Genomic DNA, 26,233 nt, shown 5'->3' with positions numbered 1-26,233 from the left:
TTATTATCAGGATTCTGCAAATAGAATATTTTCATAGTATATTTCAATCATTCCTTTCATACAGTCGAAGCTCCCTAAAAAGGATACATTACCTTTCTGTGAACTATAATTTTGATTCCTTTGAGTATCATATTTTACGAAGTCTGACTGATATGATCTTCTTGAACACATACTGATGCTTCACATTGATCATTTATAAGCTTATTAGTTACAGTTACTTATCAGTTACTGTCTGTTAGTGAACATTAGTGAACAGACAGCATCAAAAGCTGTAGATACTTTTAAAGGTAACAAAACAATTTACCACATTGTGACCAACTCTCGGAGCCTGGTTGTGTAGTGAGCATGTTTTATTATTAGGTAAAGTCAATGTTATTATAAGTAGGACCAAGTGTCAGAAGATGTAAGCAAGTCTCTGTGAGAGGGGTTACTTGAGAAAAAAAACTAAGATTCACTGATTGAATTGTTGGTCGATAGCCAGCATATATTTGAATTTGTGCAACAAACATTGGGCTGCACAGTGGCGCAGTTGGTAGAGCTGCTGCCTTGCAGCAAGAAGGTTCTGGGTTCGATTCCTGGCCCCGGTCTTTCTGCATGGAGTTTGCATGTTCTCCCTGTGCATGCGTGGGTTTTCTCCGGGTACTCCGGTTTCCTCCCACAGTCCAAAAAAATGACTGTCAGGTTAATTGGCCTCTCCAAATTGTCCCTAGGTGTGAGTGTGAGTGTGTGTGTGCATGGTTGTTTGTCCTGTGTGTCTGTGTTGCCCTGCGACAGACTGGTGACCTGTCCAGGGTGACCCCCGCCTCTCACCCGGAACGTTAGCTGGAGATGGGCACCAGCAACCCTCCCGACCCCACTGAGGGACAAGAGTGTAAGAAAATGGATGGATGGATGCAACAAACATTGAAAGGAAAGTAAAAACTATATAAAACCTGAATGATCATTCAGTTTGATAAATATTTACATAGAGCATCATTCAATAAATCGATAGAAATCTAAGTGCTCACATCAAAACATCAAATCTAAATAAATAGAAATTGTACTAAATATTTTAATACAGACTGATGGTTGACATTGATCATTTATAAGTTTTTAGTAATGAAACCTTAACAACTACAGGTGTACTATATTTTGTTAGTGAACACACTTAAGCATGTAAGATAACAGATGGAAGGAAAGAATCATTAGTATCAAAAAACAAACAACGTATAAGTCAGAGACAAAAGCTGTACGTAATTTTAAAGGTAACAAAACAATTGTTGGAGCAACTCTTGGAGCGTGGTGGTGCAGTGTAAAAACTTTAAACTTTGGGGAGAACTGAAAGATAAATATGAGCAGTAGCCTCACCTGGGCCTGTTTAGTCCCTGTCACATATTCTTAAGAAATACATTTACAGATGAGGAACTATTACTGAAATGTATCACACTAGCAAGTGTTGAAGAAAAAACTAATCTATAAGTTTCAACCAACCTTTACTATTTTGGAGAAAGCATGAAGCACTGAAAAGATCAGTGTTGATTCAACAGCAGGAAAAAGACTGAAGCAAAGTAGAATTCACAATGATGGGAGGACAAATCCTGGAAAGGGAGTGATGTTAGAGTTTGTCTTTCACTTTCACTGCAGAAAACTAAGTTAAATTTGAGTAGCCTCATGTAGGCCTGTTTACTACTTGCCACATATCTTTAAGAAATACAATTACAGATGAAGAACTTTTACTGAAATGTATCACACTAGCAGGTGTTACAGAAAGGTATCTATAGAGTTTAAAATTTAAGTGACTGTTTTTGGAACAGATGAAGGAAATTACAAACTCAGTCAGTACTGACTAGTCGTGCTACCTTAAATATTTACAGTAAAACAGTTAAACTGTTGTTTTCATTCAGAGGTTCCTACCCACTCTTATGCAGGGACACACACACACACACACGCACACACACACGCACACACACACACACACACACACACGCACACACACACAAATACTTTGCTGTGCTGGACAGAGGTCAGTCCCTCTTACCATGCTATAAGTCTGTTGTTCAACAACACCAAATAACGCACCGTAAGCTAAATATTTGCAGTAAAACAGTTAAACTGTTGTTTTCCTTCATAGGTATCCCTCATACCTAGCTATAAGTCTGTTGTCTAACACCAAATAATGCACTGTAAGCTATTGTCAGAAGGAATGTCTGACATATCCTGTGGGTTTCTCATGCTTGAGGACACAGACGCACGCACACACATGCAGCAAGGCTCTCCTGCCCCATTCTTTAATGACAGATACACACGCACGCACACGCAGCATGACAATCTGTTTAAAACCGGAGATAGTTACATTATTCCTAATCTAATTCAACATGGTTTAGAATATAGTATATTTATTTATTCACTTACAAGTAAATGATTCCTATTGGTTAATTCAAAGAGTTCGGGAGGAGTTAACGCTGAGCAGATGGTCACAGAGGGAGGTCAGGAGGTTACAAAGTTCCCGTATGATTAAAGTCTTTGTTCGTGGGGGAATTTCCGGTCACAGGAAGGGGGGAGGGGTTTCATATCAATTAATCCTTCAAACTCCAATTAAAATTTGACTGAAGGGTATTGGAGGTCACAGGGTCACAAACGTCCTATGGGGGGAGGTTACAAAGTTTCCATAGGGGAAGGTCACGAGGTCACAAATGTCCTATGGGGGGAGCAGGAGGAGGGAGGGGGTAATTAAAGGGGGCGGGCTTTGATAACGTTTAATCCATCAAACTCGGATTAAAATTTGACAGAAGGGTGTCTATATATCTCTCTCATAAATGCCCTGTTGTGCCATAAAAGCATCTGGCTTTGGAGGTTTATGGTTTGCTGATAACGGCATGAAAAGAAACTCAAATGTTTGCTCAAGGCAATTGATGTGCAGCACTTTGTTGATGGATGTTGCTAACCCTCCCTTTGTCACCGCGCGGTGTTTCCCCCCAAGCACCGACAGCCAAACAAACCGCGGGGTTTACGCCTTCGACATGCATGCAACATCCATCAGGTCCTCCAACACTCAGCCTGTAAAGAAAACAAACACAGAGCTGCATTTGTCTTTTCATTCTGGCTGTCCAGCACAAACTTCACATTCTAAAATTAAACATTGGCAGTAGCTTCAGGACATTTTACACATTTTAAATTCAAGTTAAAATATTGGGAGAATCAAACAGCAGCTGCAAATATGGTTCAGTTTCAGCATTCAATCTTGGGTTCACACCTGCTGTCAATTATGAGCCTGGTGAACAAGAAGTGAAAAGCTCAGCAGTAGGATTTAAAAATGAAATTAGGACAAGGTAATCGGGTAATCGTAATATTTAATTGTTTTAGATTTAGAAGAAACGTTATCAAGAAAAAAATAAAATGTACCAAAGGTATGATGCAAAATGCATTTTGCCTCCCAAATGGCTCAGCAGGACAAAAATAGCAAGGAAGCTTAAATACAAGACTCACTTTAACATAAACTGTTTACATCTTTTATTAGATCAAAATGCTCTTTTTCTCTGTGACCACAGGTACACAGACTGTTACTCTTGTCCAGGTGGACCTTTTCCTTTTCAGCTGGTTTAGTTGATGTCACGTCTGATTTGCTTAGACCTAAAAAAAAAGCATCAGTCAAGCTTAATTATTCAAAAACAAAACGTCTGCAAATGTTCTATGAAATACAAAACAATATGTTTTTATCTTGTGTCATGATAGAACTGGAATGAATGGAGATTTTTATTTCTTCTTGTTGATTTATGAGTAAAGGGCTGCTTTTGAAGTTACTCATGGATCTTCACATACAAGTTCAGTAGCTCTAAGAATTATGATTCCAGTAACCAAATTTCCCGTATGAGTTCAGTAACCCACATTTCCCACTGGCTAAGCAATCAGGAAGCTCAGCTTCATGTCGAGAGCCACGACTGAAGTCTCAGATTAGAAGGTACTTGATCAGGCTCTGGGCTGGGCAGTGAAAGTGACACAGAGCATGAAAAACAGCTGCCTTTGTTCACTGTGGCTGACTGTCTCTGTCTGTCTGTCTGTGTGTGTGTGTGGGTGTGTGTGTGTGAGTGATGGAAACTCTGCCCTCCTCTTTCCATTTTTGTCTCTCCCTCTCTCACTCAGAGCCCCACTGACGGTGATGTTTAAATGTCTGGAGGACAGAGTCGGGGTGGGAGCGCCGTCTCGCGGCGATCAACCCGGATGCGTCTCCCAGCTCTGGATTTATGGCACGCAGCTGTTGAGCGGCTGACAGACGAGTGAGGAGCTCCAGCGCTGCTGCCTTTCAAGCTGCTGGGAGCAGCTCAGGATCTGCTGCTTTGGAAGGAGGACTGCTGTGCCTCGACACGCAACCGTGAGTAGCTCGGATTGTTTTTATTTCCCTGCATTTGTCGTGTGTGTATCTCCTCTTGAAATGAACTTCAAAGGGTTTCACAGTGCTGACCTTTAACCTAGTAAGCGTGGCTTAAAGGTTTCGTCCACCTTAGCGTTTTATGTGTTGCGCTGTGATAACTTTCCATTCAGTTCAGAGGTTTCCTGGGATTAGGAAAGTATGTTTTTAGTGAACCGGCTGTGAGCAGTTTTACCATACATGGCCAACAGAAGTGAAACACAAAAATAACTCACTGTAAGTCCTTATATTAGTCTTGTAGACTATAGTTTTACACTGCTTGGTCAATATCAGGTATTACCTCTGAGTCTGCAGACCATATGGCTTTTTTTTTGTTTTAAATGTAGTTCACAACACTTGCGTCCTATTTTTAGAAATGAAGGCATCACAGGAGAGCATTGAGACTTGACACCGGCTATCCTCTATACACACAGAGTGAACTTCAGCTCAGAGATCCTTTAAGTATTTTCCTTCCTCTACACATTTAATAGTTGCTAACCAGTCAAAAACTCTAACGCATGATTTGTTCAAGTTTTAGCTCATGTAGAAACCTGGATCACAGCCCGGACCTGAGGATTTGAAGTGATCAGATCCTCGGTCTCATCCAGAGGCCAGACATCATCAGGGAGACACATTTATCCAGATAATGCATTGGAGCACTGCATCTCAATTGTTTTAACATCAAGTTAAAAACGAGGTTTACGAGTACAGATGGACATTTTACATAAAAAAGGGCATAGACTTTTTTTTCCCCCTATCAGAAGCTGTCATCTGTTTGCACTGCGTGTTTCATATTTGAGTTTTAAAACTAGCAGATTAACTTAGAAACGGTCAGATTTTTGTGCTAAACTCTGCACACACTAAGCGTTCCTGGCAGTCTGGCAGCGAGGCTCTTCAGGGAGTGTTTATTTGGGTTGCTATGGAGGGATCAGCCTGCGGTTTAAAGCCTGGTGGCAAGGCCTGAAAGTGGAGCTGAAGGGCGCATCAGACGGATCCAACCTTTTAGATGCCTCCTCCTCCTTTATTTTCCAGCAGCTGAATGCACAGAGGCCTCTTGATGTGTTCATTTAGAGTAATTACACTGGATTCCAGCTAAATTCATTAGCCACCATAATGAACAAACCAAGAGCTAGTTTGCTTAAAGTTCCTGATCTGATCAAGGTTTGAGCTCACCAAAAGCTGCTGGTGTTAATAGATCTAGCTCTGGGATATTGGAATGGGTTTAATTGGGAAAGTGTGCTTCTCTTTCAGGCCTCAGTGGAGATCCCTGGAAATGGCAAACATTTAAACGTGAATCGATCCGTGCTCTCCAAATCAGCAGATGACTGGCAAAACTGGGCTGTTTTCCCTGCAGATTCACCCTCTACACCTGAATCATTCGCACAGATAGGATTAAAAAAATATAAACAAGGTGAGATACAAGCCAGGAAAAAAAAAAAAACAAGCATTTCCGCATAACTTATTCCTTATCGAGAGCGCTGCTCGTCTCTCTCTCTCTCCCCCCGTGAAGATATCGCAGTTATTTTTTTCCCTCCTATTTGGAGGCAACATTCATTTATTTGTTCATGAAAGAGGGGCTATTCATCACTGCTAAGCTTGCAGGGCATGTGACAGGTCCTGTGGAGATGCAGATTTGGTCATAGAAACACTTTCAGCCTTTTATGCCCTTAACACACACTCTCCAAGTGTTTACTGCAGGCAGAGGGAAACAAGCCGGCCCTCTGAGAGCCGGGAGCCAGCTCCTCCGCTTTTATCTGTCAGCCCTCGCTGTGCAGCTGGAAAAAGATGTTTACCTTCATTATTTGCAGAAACTTAGTTTAGCCTGTCGGTACAGTTTGCCGCTGCATGCTAATTCGGCTTCCGGCCGTATCATCGACGGCCCCTGGGGCCCGCAGAAAGACGATGTGCTCGGCTGAGCATCTGTTCCTGTCGGGGAAGAATTACTTTTCGGTTTGAGGAGTGTTGGTTTTACCGTGATGGAGAGCGAACCTAGCTGAGAACGTAGGATCCAACATCTGTGCTGTGCGTAAATCAGTGAAGCCGTGTTGAGAAAACGCCGATAAGACAAGACGTCTTTGTTCGGCTTCCCTAAGAAAGGCTGAAGATCTAAAGCGGCTTTGTCTTTATTTCCTACCTGTTCTGGGTGGGTTTTTGTTGACTTGTAATAACCCAAAGCTGACAGTGTTCCCCCCCAGCTTTTCTCCTCAATGACAGCAGTGTTCTCTGCAGCTATTTTTTTGGTTATTATTACAGATCTATCAATAGAAACTGACAGAGCTCCTCTTTCACCGCAGCCCTGTCAGGCCTTCAGCTTCTTGGACACACACTTGCCTTGTCTCAGTGAAATCTTCCCCCAAGGTTCCTTGTTGTCACCTTGTCAGGTGGTCCAAATGCGCCGACCGGGATCTCACTCAGAGGGGTCAGCAGTCCGAGCCTGATCTGACCTCACGTGACCCGAACACAGAAAACGAGTCCTGGGTCGCAACTTAAGCCTTGCTGTGATTCAAGACACAACATCTTCCTGTGCCACATTCATCCTCACGGACTTTTTCTCACTTTACAGCCTCAACCTTGTTTTTTTTTCACTGAGGATGATACATGGTTTCATCCATCCATCCATTTTCTTACACCCATGTCCCTAGTGGGGTCAGGAGGGATGCTGGCGCCTATCTGTAGCAAGACATTTTGTGCAAGAGGTGTTTTCTTTTCTTTTGTTTTGCATGTACACCTAAAAGTTAGATTTTAGTTCCAATAGGCCGAGCACCTTCTTCCAGAGTCTCTTGGCTGCTTCTTTTATTCTCACCTTCATGTCTTGTGTAGGTTTAGTGTTGTGCCATATTCTTTCCCTTTCTGGATAAAGGACTGAGCAGCGCATTGGGACGTTCAAAGCTTGAGAATCAGTGTTTTCAGTCAGAGGCTTCTTTAAATTGGCTGTAATACAGACTGCTGCAGGCCCACAGCCATTCCCATCTACAACAACTCTTTGACGAATCTTGAATAATTTGAGTTGCAACATTAAAGTACTTTTTCAGTTGAATTGAATATTGTTTAAAAACTGATTTAAACTTCTCCACAACTCTCTCCTCAACTTTCCTGGTGTTGTTTGGTCGTGACGCTTAGCCCTTTTTCAAACCATGTATAATTATCATTCCACTAAGTAGCCTTGCTCCACTTTGCGTTGTTCTATTAAATAAAATCCTTTTGGAAGTTCTTGCTGCGTCGACACTTATGAAGCTGATACTGTAAGCAGAAAGTGCTTCTGTTCTGTATTAGGTTGCGTTTTCCTTTTCCCCCCTTTTTCAAAAGGTGCTGGGAAATTGTGTAAAGTTCTGTGTTGGCACCGCTCTTCTAAAGCCACAGTACCCGAGCGCCGGGCTCATGAATCACAGACTGCACAGTGTGTGAGTGAAGCATTATGTGGATGTGTCATTAGGCGGGGTGCATTTATAAAGCCAAGCTGAAAGGCTTGGAAAGTATATTGCATATAAACATTGTGTGCTTAAATCCTGCAGTAATGGAAACTCAGTGTCAAAGATGAAAATTCACCAAAATTACTGTATTCAGTAACCCAAGACCACGACCGCAGGAAAGATGACGCACGTTTCCCAACGGATTCCAACGTTCATCGATCTCCCTAATGCTGCTTGTTTTTGTTTTGTGTGTGAGCTCCAGTTTTAGCGATAAAGAGGGCAGTACATTTATTTCAAACACTCTTCCATATCAGCAATTTCAACCAAATATCTGATGCATTAACTGTCATAACAAAGAGGATGATGCAGCATTCCGCAGGGATTATTTATCAATGCTATTAATCGCAATGATTGCGAGAAGAGCATTGCTGCAAAAAGCTGTAGAAGCTGCTTCTCGCTTTAACACTGTAGCAAAAGAGAGTTATTATTTAATATGCTTTTGTGTTAAACCTTCTTATGTGTTGACAATTGATATTAAGGGTGTTTTTTTTTTCTTAATTTGAGATTTTTTTTTTATTATATGAAAATTACAATATTGACGCTTCATCTTGAAATTGAGTATTTGTTGTATAAATAATTGCTCGTCACTAATTAACCTATACATAATCACACAATCTACCTATGATTAATTATGCAAAGAAACAAAAACAAAAACATGAAATAACTTCAAACTAAAAAGAGAAATTTCAGTGGAAGTTAAAATCCAACTTTCTCTTCTCTTCCTGAAGTTTCAATACAAGATTCTTCACAAAATGTTGTCCTAAACATCGGACATAGCTTTAAGTTTGGAGAGAAAAAAGAAAAAAGTGTACTTGCAGTGAACCACCTTGGGTCAGTCAGCATACCACCAAAATAAAACCGGTAGAAGACGCCTCACTTTGGTCCGAAATAAGACTGCTGTGTCTCGTCTCTGCAGAGATTTGTGTGTTTCCGCTACATGGGCCAGATGTGGCATCAAACAGGCCAGGTGGGTCAGGCACCTGTCCTGGTCCGGTTCCCATGCTCCGGGCGCATCCTAAGCAGTACAAAAAGTCATTTTGATGGGCGTGCTTTGCTTCATCTCTACCACAAGTTTGTGAAGGCAAAACGAATAAGGCCTGCTGAAACTCGAAAAGAGTGAAATCGGGAAAAACAAGAAGAAAGCAGAAGAAAAGTGAATTGTAAATACAATAATGAGGCTTGAAATCCATTGGCCAAACTTCTGTTTCTCTTTCTGTGAGTCCATCACTCTCTGCGTCCAAACTCAGCCACAGGCTCTCCCTGCAGTCATTATGCAATCAGGCCCTAATAGACCCACGAGAGCAGATGTTTGTACAGCATTAGCCACGTCGTGTAGGTAGCTATAAAGAAAAAAACAAAAAAAACTGTTTGACGAGGTAAAGTTTTCTTCTGACTGAAAGCAACATTGTTATCTAAGGTCAGACATGCACCTTGTAACTTTCTGAGCAGAAAAACCAAAGAAGGCATTCACAATTCTTTACAAAGGAATGTCTGCTCATGAATTAATAACGAGGTTCATCAAGGACATTTCTAAGAGTCCAAGGGAATTATAAACACAATCTTTTAACCGGGCAAGAAAAATAAGTTTCATCCATCTTCCCACTAAGTCTGACCAGCTCCCCTGTCCCTACTGACAGAAAGCATCTCCACAGTACTGATACTGTGGAGAGTATCAGTTCTGTGACTTTAGTAATGGCTTTGTAATCACCAGAACATCACCTGTCTGGTAATGTTCAGGCTGATGTAGCATGCTAGCTTTGAGCAGCGGATAGCTCTTTGCTAGCAGGTCAAACCGCTACATTTTGGTCTCATCGAACTGGAGGAACTTCTACCACATTTCTGCTGTCTTTTTTTTTTGCAATGGACACTTATAAAAACACTCTTTAAGTGTCTTCTTGATGCTTATAAAGACCACATTCAGGGACTATATGACTATTTGTCTTCCTGACTTTGTTACCATGGGCCTGTAGCTGCTTCCCTGGTTTTTGTTCTTCTTGCCCAAGCTTGTCAGTTTATCTGGGCGGCCATGTCTTTGTATGTTTCTGGTGCTACACTCTTTTCCCTGGATTAAACTCTATGACTCTATTATTTTATAACCTACCCCTCCTCTAAACAACTTTCTTTCTGACCGTTTGGTGAGTTCGTAAGTCTCCATGTTGCTGTTGGCTTTTAATATTCTCAAACAACAGAGGTCTTCACTTTACAGCTGGATTTATTCAATTATACTCAGCTGTCTTCTGTTTACTTATAAGTTAATGTTTGCTTAAAACTTCATGCCAATATTCATAAAAAAAATTGTAAACAATTTATAATTTTCCTTAGAGATCAGTTAAAGTTTGTATGTGTAACATGGCAAAAGGCTGAAGGAACGTTTTTGCAAGCCACCGTATTCATCGATAATTTTTTTTAAAGAGAGTTTTGTGTTTTGTTGAGGTTTGGTGGGGTTTCTCTCCACCAAAGCGTCTTCAACTCTCTCATCCCTGACTGATGTCACGCCATGCCATGTTCAATCTGACTTAAAGCATCCATTTCTCTTGCCTGTGTACCTGTCAACATGTGTTGCCCTCATCCGACAGATGGTTCGGGAGCAGTACGTCAGCACCACCCAAGGCGTCGACGCGCCCCGGCCCGTGCCCGACCACATCTACAAGATTGGCATCTACGGCTGGAGGAAACGTTGCCTCTACCTGTTTGTGTTGCTGCTCATCGTCATCCTGGTGGTCAACTTTGCCCTCACCATATGGATCCTCCGGGTGATGTGGTTCAACGCGGTGCGCCCTGCTCACATTTTCCGTTCCATTTCACCGCTCCTCTTGAATACGCTTTAAATTCTCTGTTATTTTTCTTCACCTAGTCCGCTAACATCAGGACGCACGTTGCAGCAAAGGCGTTTTCACCATTAGCTTGTACTTGGCTGTTTAAAGAGGACAGTGCGACTGCTATTTCAGGGAGTCTTTTCAGCTTTCTGTCTCAAGTCCAGATGGCAGCTGCAGATTTATGAAGAAACAGAGATGCACCAAGCAGCCTCACACACATACTCATATATTTATAGACATGCTATTTATTTAAGAGCCTGCCCATGAGCCCAGACCCGAAGTCTTAGGAGAAATATCACAACAATCAAAGCGGCGAATGTGAATATTGAAACTCAGCTGAAGCCTGTTTTGTGTTATTTTATTTCTTGAAATTAAGTCGTTTATTTTAGGAAGGGATGGGACTCCTACAAGTACACCCTGATGGAGTGAAGCTGGATGAAGGCGAGTCTGAGTTTCTTTTCCCGGTCTATGCTCAAGAGATTCACTCCAGAGAAGTAAGATCATCATAAACACTCACTCTATCTCCCACATTCCTCCTCGTTGTCTGGTCCCCCCCTCCTACCTTCTGCTTTCCAATTAATCGTCAAACTGTTGTTTGCTCAGCCTAGCAGCCCGACAGCCTGCCGATTATTTCATCCTGTTTACTAAACCTTAAACTGGAGTGAGAGTTGGAAATGTGCTGCTATCATCTGAATCTGCAGACACTCGTGCAGATATTGCCCAGCCTTAGCCAGGGTGCTGCATATTTCTCACTGTTTTGTTTTTTTTGTGGGGGGAACGTGTCAGAACAAACTGGATTTGGCAGTCCCACGCAGTGCACATGGCGAAGCGCTCAGCTCCCCATTAACCTCAGGGATATTTGTGGTGGGGAGTAGTTTATGGCCTGCCTCCTAGCAGCAGATGGGAACACTTTGCTGCAGTTGTTTGCATGTTATGGCTTTTCTTGCTCATAACAACAATTTTTTATTTTTTTTAAGTGTTTGGGGTTTTTTTTTCTTTCTTTCTTCTCACTACTCTCATTAAAGAGGCAATACATCCCTCATTTATGGATGGGCACATTCTCTAATGCATTATACGGCTATCTAATGAGACTCAGTGACTCACGTCGCCGTCCTTCGTCTTTTGCATGAAAAGTTTGTTACTCGGATCATTTTTATAAAAGCGTCTTCCTCGCAGCACAGAAACAGAAGTGATTTAATGCCGGGTGGCTTTCTGTTCATAAAAGGCTCATGTTTTCTGTCTGCCGATACAAATTACAGGCTGCTTCTGTCGCCTTGTGCAAACATTGCTGCAAAATGGTCAGCAGCAGTTTGTTTAAAAACAAACGGTTTCCCAGTTTGTCTAATGTTACCCAATTTATTAAATGTTTGACATGTTAATGAACTCTTTTTGTGAGGAGCCTGAAAAATCAGTCAGAGTTGAGGAGTCGACTGTAGAAAAAGAAACTATAAATAATTGTAGAAAAACACCAAAACAATTGTTTTCCCAATTGTGTGTTTCCTGGTGTACATCTAATGTTCAAATGCTTACTATTCACTCATGTCTTGCTTTGACATTTACAATTTACCAATAAGAAATATATTGATAGCTGCGGTGAAGTTAATTCTAAATTATGTCAGCCGATTTCCACACATGCTCCCCTATTTATTATGGAGAGCCATTTCAGCCAAAATTAAATAAATAAATAAATGGGTGAAATAAATAAAAAATGAGTAAAATAAGTCAAAAAATGAAGAAAAAGAGTGAAATAAATAAAAAATGCGGTTAAATAAATAATTTAGCTTTTTCATTAACCCAATTTTTCTTTTATTTATTTTTCATATTATCAATTTCTCAATTTCCTTTTTTTCATTAATCTATTTTTCATTTACCCATTTTTAATTACTCTATTTTTCATTTAGCCATTTTTTAATTTAGCTTTTTCATTAACCCAATTTTTCATTTATTTATTTTTCATATTATCAATTTCTCAATTTCTCTTTTTCATTAATCTCTTTTTCATTTATCCCTTTATCCATTTACCCATTTTTCATTAATCTATTTTTCATTTAACCACTTTTCAATTTCCCTATTTCATTAACCCAATTTTTTCATTTATTTATTTTTCATATTATCAATTTCTCAATTTCTCTTTTTCATTTATCTCTTTTTCATTTATCTATTTTTCATTTGTCCATTTTTCATTTATCCCTTTATCTATTTACCCATTTTTCATTAATCTATTTTTTAATTTAACAATTTTTCAATTTCCTTTTTCCATTAACCTGATTTTCTATTTCCCAGTTTCATTAATCAATTTCTCATATATCCCTTTTTTATTTACCCATTTTTCTTTTACCTATTTTTCATTTAACATTTGTTTGAAAAATAGTTACTTTTCCCATTTTCCAATTTCCCTTATTCATTTAGTATTTCCTTATTTTCTTATTTATCACATTCTATTTCCCCGCAAAACTTGGAAAAAATAAATGCAAATGAGGAGAGGCACGTCATCAGGCTACAACTTCCCCAATTGGTTGGTTAGCGTCACACCCATACTTTGCTTCAAGAAAGATGGCGACCTACTAACGGGTTATCAATAAGCTGAAGCTCATTAACTTCATTAGAAAATAGTGTTATTACTCCTGACTTTAGTTTTCGTGTGGCCGCTCAGACAGAACGTGTTTCAGTTGGCGGCTCTCATGGACTCAGAGCTTCACCGTCGGGAGTTTTTATAGTTTGGACGAAGCGGCCGCTGAAGTTGGCTTACGAGTGAAGTTTCGGGACACCTTCGTAGCTACCAGCTGTGATCCAACTATAAGGAGCAACTTTACTGTACATCGTAAGTGATCTGCAATATCCAGAGGCAGATCTACGGAGCATCGAGCTGAAAGAATGAGAGTGACAAGCCTTGGAGATCTTCGTCGGAGGCCATCTTTCAGACATGCACCGCTGCTGTCCGTCCAGGATCCTCCGGTTGCCCAGACGTTGCACGGTGAGTTACCGCTGATATTTGTTTTCCAACTACAGTCATATTTAATCAATAGGGCTCAATTACGATCGCGGGAGGTTTTGAGTTGATCTCGGCAGTAGGTGACAAACTGAACGTCTCCAGGATGTTGAGACCAGCACGTTCTCTGATCCAATACATCTTATTAAGGATAAAATCAACAAAACGTGTTCAAATTAATGGCCCAACAAAATTAATAATCTCTGTAAATATTTTTTAAACAAGGTGTGTGCATTTCTGTACCATTACAAAAATAAAAAGGGACTCAAAGACCCTGATGAGCAGAGAAGTAAATATGAAGCCTGAAAACCTAATATCTTAACGGACTGAATCTTTTGTGTTTTTAACTAATCTCTGCTGGGTTTGTGGGGCGCAAGCGGTTGCCACGGCAACAGGTTGATTAAATGACATTAAAAAGTTAGGAGACGTTTAGAGTCGATCGCCCTGTTTTACGTTTGTTTACCTTTGCTGGGATGCATCACAGCTGCTGTAGTTTATGAACGTTCAATAAACGACAAACTTGGACTAACTACCTCGTTCGTCTGCGACTATATTTCATTAACAAACAAATGGCTTCTACCGAGATAATTATGTGAAATTAAATTAATATTTAAGTTTTGTGCTCTCTGGCATCTTGCTTTGAGTCTGAGAGGCTTTTCATGTATCAAACATGCTATTTATTTAGTGGAAATATTGATGCGATGAAACTCTCTCCAAAATAACCTTTCAACTTTTAAACTCCACTATTGAAAATGAGAAGCTGACATTCACAAATGACATTGAAATAAATTCTAGTCCAACTTCTGGTTTGTTGCGATTCCTCTGGATCCTGTTAGAGGAAAAATATCCCAACTTCACAAGATGTGGCTTTAACCTAACTCCTGTCAGTCTGAAGCTTCTCATATTTAGGTCATCAAACCAAAGTTCAGATCTACCATAACTGGTACCATCGCCACCAGGTCAAAAGTACAGCTTTTTGGCGCAGCACATTTATTAATGTTTCCATCATGTATGTTTTCAGATGCAGACCATCCTGCAGGCCTCTGGTCTCAGTGTTTCCCTTCAGACTCCCAGTGGGCTCACAGCTTCAGGATGACCAGAGACCTTCACCTTTCTGGAGCAGGAACACCCGACAAATGCACTGGTGACACATTCATTTAAGAAAAATGTGGCTGTTCTTACATCATTGATATGCATAAACCGTCTGTATTTTTCCGTTTTGAATAAACAAAATGTTTGATTATTATGAAATCTGTGTTCCTTCTAATCTGTGAAGTTCTAATTTAATCAAATCTCATGTTTTCACATCCCAGAGACAATAAAATGATCGTTTGTTTGTGGCTTAAAGTAAACGAAACAATCTTAATAGAACAAAGCTACAAAAATAGAATACAGATTGAACGTTTTGGATCCGTTTTATTTTTTGGTTTCATTACACTGAAGATTCTTCAACATGAAGCTAAACAGTGAGTGGAGTACCTTGTATGTACGACAACGTAGAAATGAACAAACATGACATATTGGGTTCTTAATAGCAACCCTAGCAGTTATTTTACACAGCTTGGTTTATTGAATAATGATTGTGTTCATTTACGGACGCCTTCAATTGGAAATCTGCAATCTGAAGCGTCAGTGAAATAGTTTAACCAGTCAGTCCTCAGGTCTGTCTGCCCTGCATGTTTCAGGTGTTTCCTTCTGTCACACCAGGCCTCAGTAAATGTCTGATGGATGAGCTAATGCTATCATTTGTATCAGGGGCTCTGGAACAAACACTTTAAAATGTTAATGTCCTGTGTAACAGAGTGATATAGACACATGTTTTCATCTCACTGTCATTTTCACTCTATAGCTGAAGTTCATCACATTTCTGGATGTTCTGTGTTTCAGTTAAATTGAAGTTAGCAGGTTTTTAATCAGGGCCACAACACCCTGTGTGTGTTGGGTTTAAGAAAATAAGCTCTTCTGTTTGAGCACCAGCATTCATTTTTCCTCTGATGTTTGGGTGAACTCTTCTCTGTGGAGGTCGGCCGTCTCTCTGCTTCTTCCTGAAGGAGACCCATCAGGAGTTCTGGTGCTGCTCACAGTGCAGACGGTTCTCCTCAGTGTTCGCCGTGTCAGGCCTGGTCCTTCTCAGCCAGAATCTCCAGTCATTCTGTTCCTTCGCCCTTGAATAAACATAACAGAATATGTTCTGGGTGTTATGATTCATTTGTTAATTGAAACAATGTTTAATATCAAGATTAATTTATTTCCTTAACAGTTCCTTCTCCTGTTCCCTCAGAAGGGCAGAGTTTAGGAGTGACTAATTACATTTACTCAAATATAGTTGAGTAACTTTTTGAAACTCAAACTTTTAGGAATACTCTTACTATGCTGAACTTTTTACTTTTACTCAAGTCATTTTGTTATGAAGCATCACTATTATTTAAACAAATTTTTAATTTTGTCTTTAAAATACCTAAATTACCACTTAACATAATATTTTGGGCCTTCTAATTGTGTAATTTTTTTTAAGATATGAAATAATTGATAACTTGATCAGTTACTCAGTACTGATAAACTTTTTACCAAATGCTTCTTTACTCTTGTGTAATTTCTTATTCAGCTACTTTTTACTTTGAGTAAAAACATGTTGAAGTGCTACTGTTATTCCTGGAGTATAAATTGTGGGTCCTCTGTCCACCTCTAAGGAACAGTAACCAAATGTTGAGGCACATGTTGACCAAAAACAGGCAAACTAAGGTGGGCAAGTTATACATACAAAGAACTACTTAAAATAACAGTCATATTTACTTTATATGCATGTGGGCCACAGTTGGCACACCTCAGGGATGTAACCAAGAGAGGCAAAGATTGTAGCAGGAGTTCAGCTTTTATCAATTCTCCATTCTGTACCCTCACTAAATGTCACTGTATTCAGGTTGTCTGTTTACAAAGGTAAAACAGGGCGATCGACTAAACCTCTCCTACCTTTTTACTGTCGTTTAATCAACCTGTTGCCGTGGCAACCGCTTGCGCCCCACAAACCCAGCATAGATTAACTAAAAACACATTAGGATTCAGTCCGTTAAGATATTGGGTTTTCAGGCTTCATATTTATATCTCAGTTAACAAGCATCTCCTCTCATGAACACAGCGGTGGCTGATTAGCCAATTTAAACTTTGCTCTGCTCATCAGGGTCTTTGAGTCCTTTCTTATTTTTGTAATGGTACCGAAATGCACACACCTTGTTTAAACAATAATTACAGAGATTATTAATTTTGTTGGGCCATTAATTTGAACACGTTTTGTTGATTTTATCCTTAATAAGATGTATTGGATCAGAGAACGTGCTGGTCTCAACATCCTGGAGGCGTTCAGTTTGTCACCTATTGCCGAGATCAACTCAAACCCTCCCACGATCGTAATTGAGCCCTATTGATTAAATATGACTGTAGTTGGAAAACAAACATCAGCGTTAGTAGCTTACCGTGTAACGTCTGGGCAACCGGAGGATCCTGGACGGACAGCAGCGGTGCAGGTCTGAAAGATGGCCTCCGATGCAGATCTCCAAGGCTTGTCACTTTCATTCTTTCAGCTCGATGCTCCGTAGATCTGCCTCTGGATATTGCAGTTCACTTACGATGCACAGTAAAGTTGCTCCTTATAGTTGGATCACAGCTGGTAGCTACGAAGGTGTCCCGAACCTTCAATCATAAGCCAACTTCAGCGGCCGCTTCGTCCAAACTATAAAAACTCCCGACGGTGAAGCTCTGAGTCCATGAGAGCCGCCAACTGAAACACGTTCTGTCTGAGCGGCCACACGAGAACTAAAGTCAGGAGTAATAACACTATTTTCTAATGAAGTTAATGAGCTTCAGCTTATTGATAACCCGTTAGTAGGTCGCCATCTTTCTTGAAGCAAAGTATGGGTGTGACGCTAACCAACCAATTGGGGAAGTTGTAGCCTGATGACGTGCCTCTCCTCATTTGCATTTATTTTTTCCAAGTTTTGCGGGGAAATAGAATGTGATAAATAAGAAAATAAGGAAATACTAAATGAATAAGGGAAATTGGAAAATGGGAAAAGTAACTATTTTTCAAACAAATGTTAAATGAAAAATAGGTAAAAGAAAATAAAAAGGGGATATATGAGAAATTGATTAATGAAACTGGGAAATAGAAAATCAGGTTAATAGAAAAAGGAAATTGAAAATTGTTAAATTAAAAAATAGATTAATGAAAAATGGGTAAATAGATAAAGGGATAAATGAAAAATGGACAAATGAAAATAGATAAATGAAAAGAGATAAATGAAAAGAGAAATTGAGAAATTGATAATATGAAAATAAATAAATGAAAAAATTGGGTTAATGAAATAGGGAAATTGAAAAGTGGTTAAATGAAAATAGATTAATGAAAATGGGTAAATGGATAAAGGGATAAATGAAAAGAGATTAATGAAAAGAGAAATTGAGAAATTGATAATATGAAAAATAAATAAATGAAAAATTGGGTTAATGAAAAAGCTAAATTAAAAAATGGTTAAATGAAAAATAGATTAATGAAAAAAAGGAAATTGAGAAATTGATAATATGAAAAATAAATAAAAGAAAAATTGGGTTAATGAAAAAGCTAAATTATTTATTTAACCACATTTTTTATTTATTTCACTCTTTTTCTTCATTTTTTGATTTATTTTACTCATTTTTTATTTATTTCACCCATTTATTTATTTATTTAATTTTGGCTGAAATGGCTCTCCATAATTTATTGAATGAATTCATCCTCATGCAATTCAGCTTCAAGGAAGACAAGAGCAAAAAAAAAAATCTAGCTACTAGTTAAAGTTAAAGCTTTCCCAGCGAACCAAAAGCTGATGAGGATGAGAGCTGGAATCAAGATGGCTATGAAGGTAGTGAGTGTGAAGAACAGATATCAGACATCTCTGGTACAGTGTACAAGTGATAAGTGGGTGGTGTGATTCCTACCTTCTCTTTGAGGCTGATTCATTCTATGAATAGAAGTAAATGCATGGAGAGTAAGAGTAAATACAACCTAAAAATATGCTTTACTAGTGAAATATAAACTGCAAATTAGCAGTGACTTTAACTTTACTGTACTCAAATGCATCTGTTGCGCAATCGAGATTAAAACTGAATTTTAAATAAAATTTCTCCTTAATATGTTCATTTCAGCCGGTTGAGCCACAGTGACGAGATGCCCTAATAAACTGAGTTCCTCATTTTGTTTTGCTGTTAAAGCTGCTGAACATGCTAATGAAATAAATGGTGTTCAAACTGATAAGTTTTCTATTTCTCCTGCGCATCATTATGGTACAACGTAGCCTAAAGGCAACAAACTCCCGTAACATATAAAAACACTCCAGACATTTTTTTTTTTCAAAATGCCTAAATAGATGAACTCATTAAATGTGTGTTTTTGTTGTTTAGAGGCTGAAAACATCAGGAACAGCTTTAGTGACACTTCACATATTAGCCTTATGTGATAAAAGAGAGACTTTAGTATTTCAATAGTTACCCTGTTGGAGGCAAAGTGAAAGTTTTTCATCATGTATGTGTTTCCTGCTCATAAATGTGTTTATTCTACTTTATTTTGTTTGTTCTGGAGGCTATAAAGCGTCTTTTTTTCCCCCTCTGCCTTCAGGACACTCCCCTAGTTGTGCACTCATCAGAAAATGTTTCCCTTAATGCCCGCAACGAGAACGGGAACGTTACGGGGAGGACATCTGTGGGTAAGAGGACGCATGTCCACACGGAGACAGTCCCGCACTCACACCTCGCATTCGCATGACGTATGGGGGCGACGGTAAAGTCACTCATGTGCTTGTCCTGCAGGGATTCCTCATCCTACATTAGCAGTGACAAGAGGCCATCTGTCAATTTATAATCTCTTAGATTTCCATTTAAAAGCCATTACAGGCAGTGTTCCTGTCTCTGGCATTGCTTCCGGATCATTCTGTCTTCCACGGAGGGCTTGGGGCCCGTGGAGGGTCATATTTGTACATCTTTTATAGTCCTCCGACGGCCACGTTAGGATGCTTTGTCATGATTAAAAGGCTAGCAAATGACCCAACTAATTACTGTGTTCCGCGATGCCATTATGTGTCCTTGATCGTTAAGTCGTAAACCGCATAGCCTGCGTGCTCCCAACCCCGGGAGCATAAAACTAAAATGCTTGTTAGAGAAGATTGTGTGTCGTTCGCAAATGTAGACACAGGCGGCTGAGTTAAATGTGTCACTGAGGGATCCACCTGCAGTAGATTCTGCTCTCACAGGGCTGTGAACACAGCTGCAGTCAAGGGCAAAGAGGCTGACCTGTGATGAGGCACTCTTCAGTAAAAACCTAATGGGGGTTACTTACTCTTGGGGTTGAATTGATCCACTTTGCTGATCACCTCAGCAATTCTAATGAGCTAGAAAATTTTCTGCGCAAATCTAAAACGCCTCGGAGTGAAAGGATGAGGTCCGCTTTGTTCATGTACCACTGCCAAACCCCTTTTAGGTGTTTTCTGTTACTGTTGCAGGTCCCAAAGAGGCTCAGGGACACACTCACAGCATGCTCTTAAACTCCCCCAACAACAACATGCTGTTCAGTGCAGATGGCGAGCAGACTGTGATTGGTCCGGACAAACTCCGAGTCACAGGTATGTGGGCGGATATCTATACGTGTGAATGTAGCACACACCTGTTGGCTGGGACCATTTGGAAAACGATAACACACACCTCCAATGTGACGTCAACCACAGGTTGGGTTCGAAGGCAAAACGCTGAGCAGCAACCAGCTAACTAAGGACAAACACAATGTGATTGTTTCCACGGTCTTTGGGTGTAAATAGCTGATTTTCATTAAAGTGATCATCATTGTGACACATATTGGAGTTTAAGTTTAAAGTGAATTTTCCCTCAGTTTTAATCTACTTACAGTAACTTCTGATCTGCATTAGAGAACAGTGTCTTACTGGAGCAACTGTGTGTGGAAAACTTGATTTTGGTTTGGAGTTTTCTTTCTTTGCTTGCAGCTCTTCAGTAAATAACAATGCAAAGCTAATAGAAAACAATTTCCTCTTTCTGATACTTTCAATTTCATATTCAGGCACCGGTCACCATCTGAATTTTGTTCAAGGGTTGCTAAACACTTTGCAAACTTTCCACATTTACTGCCACCTTCAGTGAAGGTACCTATCGAGATGATCAAATTAGAAAAATTTAGCCTCTAAATTAGGCATTTTTTATAGTAATTACTTTTGGAGAAAAAAAAAATCTAAATTTATGAGGCATTTGTTCTTTATAAAAACATTTTCTAAAATTTCCTATTTAGCAGATTCAACTGAATAATTTTTAAACCATATAGTAAGAAGATCTGTCATTAATTGCCAATATCTTCAGTAAAAAAAAACCAACCTAAACGTTTAAAACAATTGGAACAGCACAAAACAAGGCTTGATAAGTACTCCAATTTTCATTGCTGGCGTGTGTTCCTAATTCCTATTTGCCTTCTCAAATTTGTATGAAAAATTCAAAAGATTTATCTTTAAATTCCCTGTTATTCAGATTACACTGTTTTGCTCAGGCAGACCTTTTTTCTTTTTTTTTCTTTTTTTTTTTAGCCTTTTAAGCCATAAAGTTAAATGCCTTTTAATGATCTCCCATGCAACTGAATTAGCACGCGTAAATGCATTAATGCCACAGAGAATACAATCCATCGTGTGCACAGTTAAGGCTTGGAGTCAATAATCTGTATCATAAAACCACACAGAGAATCTTTTCACATAGCAAAGAGCTGCAGGGTAACTATCTTCATACATTTCCATCCTGCGCTCCGAATGTTTCGGTGTTGATGTTGGTGTGTGCCACTGACCACAAACTGTGGTGACTGATTAAACAGAGAGGCGGCTGATGGCTTCGTTTCGCCCGGGGTCAGCTTGAGCCCTCAGTGTTATCTGTCTCTCCGTGTTGCTTCGCCCAATTTGCCGAGAGTCAAAGTGAGCCGACAGACTGCTTCTCCTTTTTAAAGTCAAGCTCACAGAAACGCAGCAGATAGGACGGCGCTTTAAAATCAGCCGGCATCATTCCCTGAAGATGACGACTGTTGGCTCGTTTTTACACCAAATGCTAGTGAAAACCAATGAAACAAAGTCTTAGGAATGTTCTGCATGTGTCTGCCAGAGCCTCCTCTGCCTTTGATGAATGGTGTGTGTGTGTGTGTGTTTGTTTCCTCAGGTCCTGAAGGAGCTCTGTTCCAGCATTCTGTGGAGGTGCCGGTGCTGAAGTCAGAGCTTTTGAAAGACCTGAAGTGAGGACCGCAGCTACAACATCTCGTCACCTTCCTAAAATCGTGGCCTTTTATTGGCAATTATTGGGAGATATTCAGCGCAAAGGAATATCTCCTTTACCCGCTCTCTTCATTATCAGAATCAGTGCTGTTGATGAGATCACAGTGGTCTGTCTCTTTGTAAAGCCCAGCTGTCTTTCTGTAGGCTGGAGTGCCCGACCCGCTCTGTGACAATGGACGCACCAAAGGGAGTTCATCTCAAAGCTCTGGCTGGGAACATAGAAGCTGCTTCCAACATGGACGTCATCCTGCAGTCGACTTCAGGGCTGGTAAGAAACCAGCTTTACACTTCCTGCTGACTTCTCTTCATCGTTTTTCTTTAGGTCAGCTGGGGAATGTATACACAGCACGCTTTTGGCAGGGAACACGCGGCTTTATACGTCCATGATCTCACTTGTCCGCACCTGGGAGCTCCGGCACAGTTTGACATGAGCGCGGCTCTTACAGGTCACTGAGCATTTACGTCTGAAACTCCTTAGCTACACTGCCCACAGAGAGCTGGTTTCACCACTTCCACTTCATGCTGTAACTTACAGTGCTTTGCAGAAGTGTCCAGGGCCTCTTTGAACTTTTCCATATTTTGCAGTGTGAAAATGAAAAAAAAAACCTTAACGTATTTATTCAGGATTTGAAGTGAAAGACCAACACAAGCAGGGCAAAATTATGAAGTAGAAGGAAAAGAAGTAGAAATCTGAAAACGGTGGTGTGCCATTATAATCAGCTGATCTCAGTTATTGCTGTGTAATATTGTACAGGACAGTTAAATGGACTGGACTTTACAACATTTCCTCCACATCTATGTGCTGCTTTGTGCTGGTCTGTATTGAAAATGTTTTTAAAATAGTTAGTGATTTTAACAGGGATAAAATGTGAACAATTTCCTGAAGTAATGATGCTTTCGGAAGGCACTGTAAGCTTGTATCTTTCAGTGAGTAGCATTTTGTATTTTTAAATGTATATTTTATTTCCCTCTGATCTTTGTGCTTCAGAGGGTAAAAAATGACATGATGATAAATGATGGTTTATTCTGTTTAGAGCCAATCAAACCTGCATTTGGGCTCAGTTGTGGTTTGGATTCCATGTAGTTTGTTAGTAAACGGTTCTGAAGGCCAAGTTAATCTCTACAGTCTAACTAACTGGCTAAATCACATGAAGTATTTATTTGATCATTATGAATTAATTCCCAATAGAACAATACACCTCTGTGACACTCTGGTTTTATGGTGGAATATTTACCTTATTGTGATTGTATTTATTCTTCCTAGAATAAATCGTTGTGATAATAACCCAAACTGAATAATCAAAAATACTTGAATTGCATTTCTGACTTTTTGCCACCTTCTTTTTAATCAAACCTCTTAGGCATGAAAATATCCTAATTCCATCTTACTTATACTTGTGCATGTGTCTTATCTGATTGACCGAGATATTAATGCCGACCCATGGAAACTTGTTCTCCTCACGATGCAGCTGGTGCTGGACGCAGAGACGGTGCGCATGCCGAGCCTGCCGCTGAGCAAAGGAGGCGTTTCTGGAAATACTCAGGATCTGTTTGAGGTCTGTGTCTGTCACAGTGGAAAGCTCTTTCTGTCCAAAGCTGGACGAACTTCCACTTGCAGCGAAAATCAGGACTGCTAGACACGGACTCTAACAGTCATCGATTTTCTTTCTCTTTGAAGAAGCATCTTTTGGGAGGCAACAAGCACAACTGTTTTTATGGGGCTCAAGTTTTCTTCCTTTCCTTTTTTTTTTTTAATGCTCAGACCCAAGTGGGTCTGCAATTTTCTCCACTTACACGTTAAGCTGTGTAAAAAAATTTATCCTGATATGCCCCGAACTCCCCCCCCCCTGCAGTTGAAGTAATGTGGATCTATTGAACTATTGAAGTGATGCAAATTTGCGTTCCAGCTTAAAAATATGTGCATCACAGATTTATGAGAATGTTTTTACACATGCAGTACGATGGCTGGGCAATGAGGAGCTGGTAACAGCTTACATCCTATGCAATATTATCTTGTGGTGCAATAAATTAAGTTAATGCATATCAAGGCCTTGGAAAAAGGGGACATAAATTGTATTAGATTTTTGTTTTATTCTAAAAGTATTTATTTTAGTTAATGATGCCTTCATCCAAAACTCCAAGCCCTTGGTATGTGGTGTTTTTTTTTTAAATTTAGTGTTACTTTATTTAACTACAGGAGGGATTGAATATGGTGGTACATTTTGAGTTTTCTGTAGACAGTTTAGAGACTAGAGGGTTTTCTTTCCCTTCCTTTAAGTCGATTTTAAGTACAGTTATATGAAGTGACTCCATCGTTGCTTCTAATTTTAAATGAGAAGAACCACCTTGTGTCAACATGATAAGTTCATTAACACATATAATGGATTTTTCTCATGGTATGTTTTGCCCATCTTATTTTAGAGCTCCTTATATAACCATGGAAACAACAAGAAAGTCACAAACAGGCCTGTTTGTTAAATTGTCTACTGTAAAGTCAAAGGAAAGCTGGTAGAGACAGTGGAAACATTAAGTTTTACCACAGCGACATGGAGGTAGAAACAGAACAAGAGTGACAAACCTTAAGGATATTTGAATGAATAAAGGAGGAAATGATGGTTTATAACTGTGTCAGTGCTTTGCATCAGATGTGTGATCTTTTAACACATTACGCAGAACGGGAGCTCAACATTTGCCTTCACTGTATGGATGGAAGTGTTTGTTTGCAGCGTCTGAAATATTTTTTTTTAAAGGTAAATGTTTTTGTAATGACGATTTTTGTCAGTGAAGGATTGGTGTATTTTACATGCCTGTTTTTAATCGCAGTTCTTTTGTATTGATTGTGTTGTGTTGAGATTGTAATATGAAAACAAAAGGAGAATAAAGGTGATATGCAGTTCTCACCTCAGGTCTGTCATATTTTAACAAATGTAATATTTATTCATTTTATATGTTAAATAAATGTTGGTTTGCTTTTATTTTTTCTGTCATCATTAATCCACCTTATTTTTTTTTATAAATTGTGTTTTCCTGTTTTGGATCCAATGACCTTTTTTTTAATTATAGATTTGATTCAGTGGCGAACAAAAATACAGCCGAAATATGATCGCACATTTTCTTGAAGCGTTCAGTGGCGCACTCTGCTGGAGAAGATCTGCATTTACACCAAAGCATTTTTACTTGAGGAACTTCAGCTTGATTCACAAGATTCACTTTGCATTGGTCTAATGCAGTGTTTTTCAACCACTGTTCCGCGGCACACTAGTGTGCCGTGAGTGATCGTCAGGTGTGCCGTGGAAATTATTCAATTTCACCTAAGGTACCGTATTTTTCGGACTAAAAGCTGCTACTTTTTTTCTAAGCTTTGAACCACGCGGATTGTATCCCGCTGTGGCTTTGCTGTGTATTTTTTTCAACCACCAGGGGGCTCTCTAGCAGGAAGTGAATCATTAGAAGTCAAAATTGTAAATCAAAAGAAGAACGTGCTAATTTTCCAACCTGTTCAGGGGTATTTTTAAGCAGCAGGCACGATGGAGAAATGTTTTCAGACTCGTATCATGCAGCTTTTAAGTTGAGGGCTGTCGATCTGGCACTACAGGAGGGAAATAGAGCCGCTGCATTTAAGCTCGGTGTGAACAAAACCATGGTTCGGCTTTGGAGACGGAGTGCTGCGTCCTTAATATATGCAGCAGATTTATTAGGACGCCGCCCTCTGCTGGGTCCTTATGGAAAATCGAGAGCAGCTTCCAGTTTTTTTTGTTTTTGTTATTTTTTTTTTTTTTTTCAAAAAAAATTGAAGGTGCTAGTATGGTGCGCTCTATAGTCCGAAAAATACGGTAATTGATTTTAAAAGATTTTTTGAAAATGAATTATCTGCAAATAATGCCATCTTCGAGTGTCTGCTGTAGCAGTGACTAGCGGCGTAATCATGTAATTTTCTTACCACTAGATGGCAGTAGGTACAGAACATTTTACATTACAACAAGAGAATTAGTGATGCACGAATGTTACAGGTAGCGGTGAGAGCATCGTATCTAGCAAGACAGTGATGGAAAAGACAGAGAAGCTCAGCAGTAGTTGGGTTGGAAAGGACATGGGTCCATTTCCCACAACATATCTGTGTGAAGTGAGCTTCTCTAGCCTGGCTACTATAAAAACTAAAACCAGAGAGAGACTGAGATGTTGAGGAAGAGCTTTGTCTTTCTTCAATTTCTGCCAGAAAATCAGCTGTTTTCATCCAA

The 26,233-nt window shown here is 39.6% G+C and overlaps 1 protein-coding gene across 3 annotated transcripts; it reads left to right on the top strand.

Moving 5' to 3' along the window:
* Window positions 1-4,122: 4,122 nt before the first annotated feature.
* sgcg (sarcoglycan, gamma) lies at window positions 4,123-24,970 on the top strand. Of its 3 annotated transcripts, XM_081614197.1 has the most exons (10): window positions 4,123-4,348; window positions 5,636-5,795; window positions 10,431-10,625; window positions 11,060-11,164; window positions 19,307-19,394; window positions 20,187-20,306; window positions 21,883-21,955; window positions 22,140-22,263; window positions 22,318-22,441; window positions 23,465-24,970. In XM_081614197.1, exons 3-10 carry the CDS (start codon window positions 10,431-10,433, stop codon window positions 23,548-23,550), a joined length of 915 nt encoding a protein of 304 aa, XP_081470323.1. In that variant the 5' UTR covers window positions 4,123-4,348; window positions 5,636-5,795; the 3' UTR covers window positions 23,551-24,970. The 3 variants fall into 3 exon arrangements, with proteins under 3 accessions (XP_081470323.1, XP_081470322.1, XP_008424127.1); XM_081614196.1 differs by lacking the exon at window positions 5,636-5,795 and having other exon boundaries at window positions 4,125-4,348; XM_008425905.3 differs by lacking the exons at window positions 5,636-5,795; window positions 22,318-22,441 and having other exon boundaries at window positions 4,132-4,348.
* The last annotated feature ends 1,263 nt before the right edge of the window (window positions 24,971-26,233 follow it).

This window comes from Poecilia reticulata, chromosome 13 (genome assembly GCF_904066995.2).
Source record: "Poecilia reticulata chromosome 13, P_reticulata-male-v2, whole genome shotgun sequence".
Taxonomy (NCBI): Eukaryota; Metazoa; Chordata; class Actinopteri; order Cyprinodontiformes; family Poeciliidae; genus Poecilia; species Poecilia reticulata.
The sequence above is the reverse complement of the archived record's forward strand: the minus strand, read 5'-3'. Positions and strand labels throughout refer to the sequence as shown.